General features: G+C 46.3%; 1 protein-coding gene across 2 annotated transcripts in view; it reads left to right on the plus strand.

Moving 5' to 3' along the window:
- The first annotated feature begins 142 nt into the window (after window positions 1-142).
- Window positions 143-2,583, plus strand: part of PRPS1 (phosphoribosyl pyrophosphate synthetase 1) — a 49,555-nt gene continuing 47,114 nt past the window's right edge. For both annotated transcript variants that reach the window (XM_006889899.1, XM_006889900.1), the window contains exon 1: window positions 143-264. In XM_006889899.1, the coding sequence (XP_006889961.1) occupies window positions 143-264 (122 nt within the window). The remainder of the gene's footprint in view (window positions 265-2,583) is intronic.

The following is a 2,583-nucleotide window of genomic DNA, read 5'->3' on the forward strand; positions in this document are numbered from 1 at the left end:
TAGAGCCGCGCGCCCGGCGGGAATGTAAGATGGCGGAGTAGCAACGCGAAGCGGTTAGTTCTGAGTCTCAAATCAGGCTCGGATTTCAGCCTCGGCAGCAGCAGTGATCACTGTGCCCAGAGGGCCCAAGGGAATTGCCAGGATGCCGAATATCAAAATCTTCAGCGGCAGCTCCCACCAGGACTTATCTCAGAAAATCGCTGACCGCCTGGGCCTGGAGCTTGGCAAGGTGGTGACTAAGAAATTCAGCAATCAGGAGACCTGGTAAGGGTGAACTTGGAAAGCACCTGCAGCCCTCACCTGCCCCAGTCTTGGGGGGGGCTCTCATGAGCGGCGCACGCCGTGGGGATGGGGCCGCCGGCTGAGTTGTGAAAGGCGGGGGCGACGGGAGGGATAGCTTGGTGGCGTGCGTGCCCCACGGGATGTTACCGTTATTTTACCTCACGTTTATTCTCGCCGTGCGGTGGGGTGGAGTCAAGATGGAGCACGAGGCGAAGCTGTTCTGGCTGGGTTGGCAAGCAGGTATTAGAGGACCCTACGTGAGGATAGCGATTGCCTAGTGCGAGGGGAGGGCACAATCAGTCGCTTAGCCTTGGCCTTGGGGACACGTGGCTTTGTCGCTTAGCGATTGAGCCGCCCAGGCTGAGTTGGAATCATCACAGCTCTTGGACCAGCATTGCGTTTGGAGAGCCCACTACTTAACCTTTCTGGTCTTTCTTCTTGAATCTTAGAGTTCGAAATGGTGTCGGTCCCGTTAGTGAAACCGAGGGCTCTAGAAATTGTTATGTAGGACTTTAATGTCTTACCTTTAAAAACTACAGAATGGAACCATGGTTAATGTAAATCTACTTGACAAGATAAAAGTGATGGACTCGCGCTGGGTCCATCTCAGCTTGAACCAACCTAGAAAATCTTCAGGAATCTCAATGTTGAGATCTTTGCCCTCTCTCAGTGCACCTAGTGATAGATATTACAGAAGCTTTTTTCTCTCTCTCTCTCTCTGAAGCCGCCTACCTTGGACGTCTCCAGTTTTGTTAGAGCTGCTGGGGGTTGAATTTAGGAAACAATTTTATACCTGAATGTTAAGGAAAATGGAGTAGAAGATTGCATAGTCATTGCAAATTGAAATTTTTTTTTCAATGCCTTGGCAGCAAACTTGTCCCCTCCCCCTACTTCCACCCTCAGCCTGCACTGTGGGGTCATCTTAGGAGATAACTTAGTGGTTGGATTCTTTCAGCGTCCCTTCTACCTAAAAGTAGAACCTTTTGTTTCTGGAAGGTGCATGGTGTTGCCCTGTTTATCAAATCTGCACAAGTCTTAAAGGATTCAGTGATCTGTTTAAAGGGGCAAGTTTCCACCTGATGATCTCCCCCTAAAGACTTCTACTTTTTTCTTTTTTACAGAAAAGCTGGATTTTTATTCATTCATTGTTACACAATTGTCTCCCTTCCCCCAGTTAGCTTTTTTAATTTATATTTTTTTATTGCACCTTTTCTTCCTTCCCTCCCCTCCCAGCCCACCCAGCAATGCACCCCTTGTTCCAGATTGTTGTCATACGCCTTTTTTTGCTTTAAGCTCATTTCCAAAGTAAAACTCCCTTTATTTATTTATTTATTTTTAGATCCTGCTTTTCTATCAGTAATGGACTATTTCATTCTACAGGCTCATTTATAGTGCTGCTGATTGTGATGCAAATGACTGTGCAAACATGGATGCCATCTGTAACCCAGCAATACCCAATAGCTTTATCAAAAGAGCCTAGCCAAGCTGTTCTCTTAGCTTTAACCACACCACTCTAGCTCATGGGTCATAAGAAAGGCTATGTTTCTAATATGTTTCAGTTAGAGACTGAGGGCACAGTGAGCTACTGACCCAAAGGCTATGTGTCTCTAGTAGTTCAAATCCACCAGTTGCTCTTCTGGAAATGATGAGCAGTCTCTCCCCTTTGTGATTTGACAACTTTGGACACCTGATGGTGGGTCACTTTGAGTTCAGACTTGGACTGTGAGTTTGAGGGTAATGGATTTTTAAAAGATAATTAGGAAACTCTAGTGACCTAGCAGCAAGAAGCTGAGCTGCCAACCTGAAGAATCCACCAGTTGCTCTGTGTGGCCAGTCTCCTAATGTGCACTTAATTGACTGCCTCTGAAGGGTCAGCTATCTGAGTCGTTTCTGACTGTACATAACCATAATGACTGTTAAATCCTTTTCCCAAAAGAAAACTCCCCCGTGCTTCTAGGTTATTAATCTTTTCCTAAAGAGAGCCCCATCCCCATGCTTCTAGGAAAAATATGTAAATTATTTTTTTCCTGTGCTAACCTTTCTGTTATGATCCCATTCTTCTCAGAGTCAGCCACAGCAAACTGTGGCTGACTCTGAGAAGAATGGGAATCCCAGAGCACTTGATCATTCTAATGCGAAACCTATACTTGGACCAGGAGGCAGTTGTCAGAACCGAGCAAGGGAACACTGCATGGTTCAAAATTGGGAAGGGCATACGCCAGGGATGCATCCTATCTCCATACCTTTACAACCTGTATGCAGAACAGATTATCCGGGAGGCTGGGCTCTATGAGGAGAAAT

This window comes from Elephantulus edwardii, unplaced genomic scaffold (assembly GCF_000299155.1).
Source record: "Elephantulus edwardii isolate Elephantulus edwardi_28Jun2011 unplaced genomic scaffold, EleEdw1.0 scaffold00083, whole genome shotgun sequence".
Taxonomy (NCBI): Eukaryota; Metazoa; Chordata; class Mammalia; order Macroscelidea; family Macroscelididae; genus Elephantulus; species Elephantulus edwardii.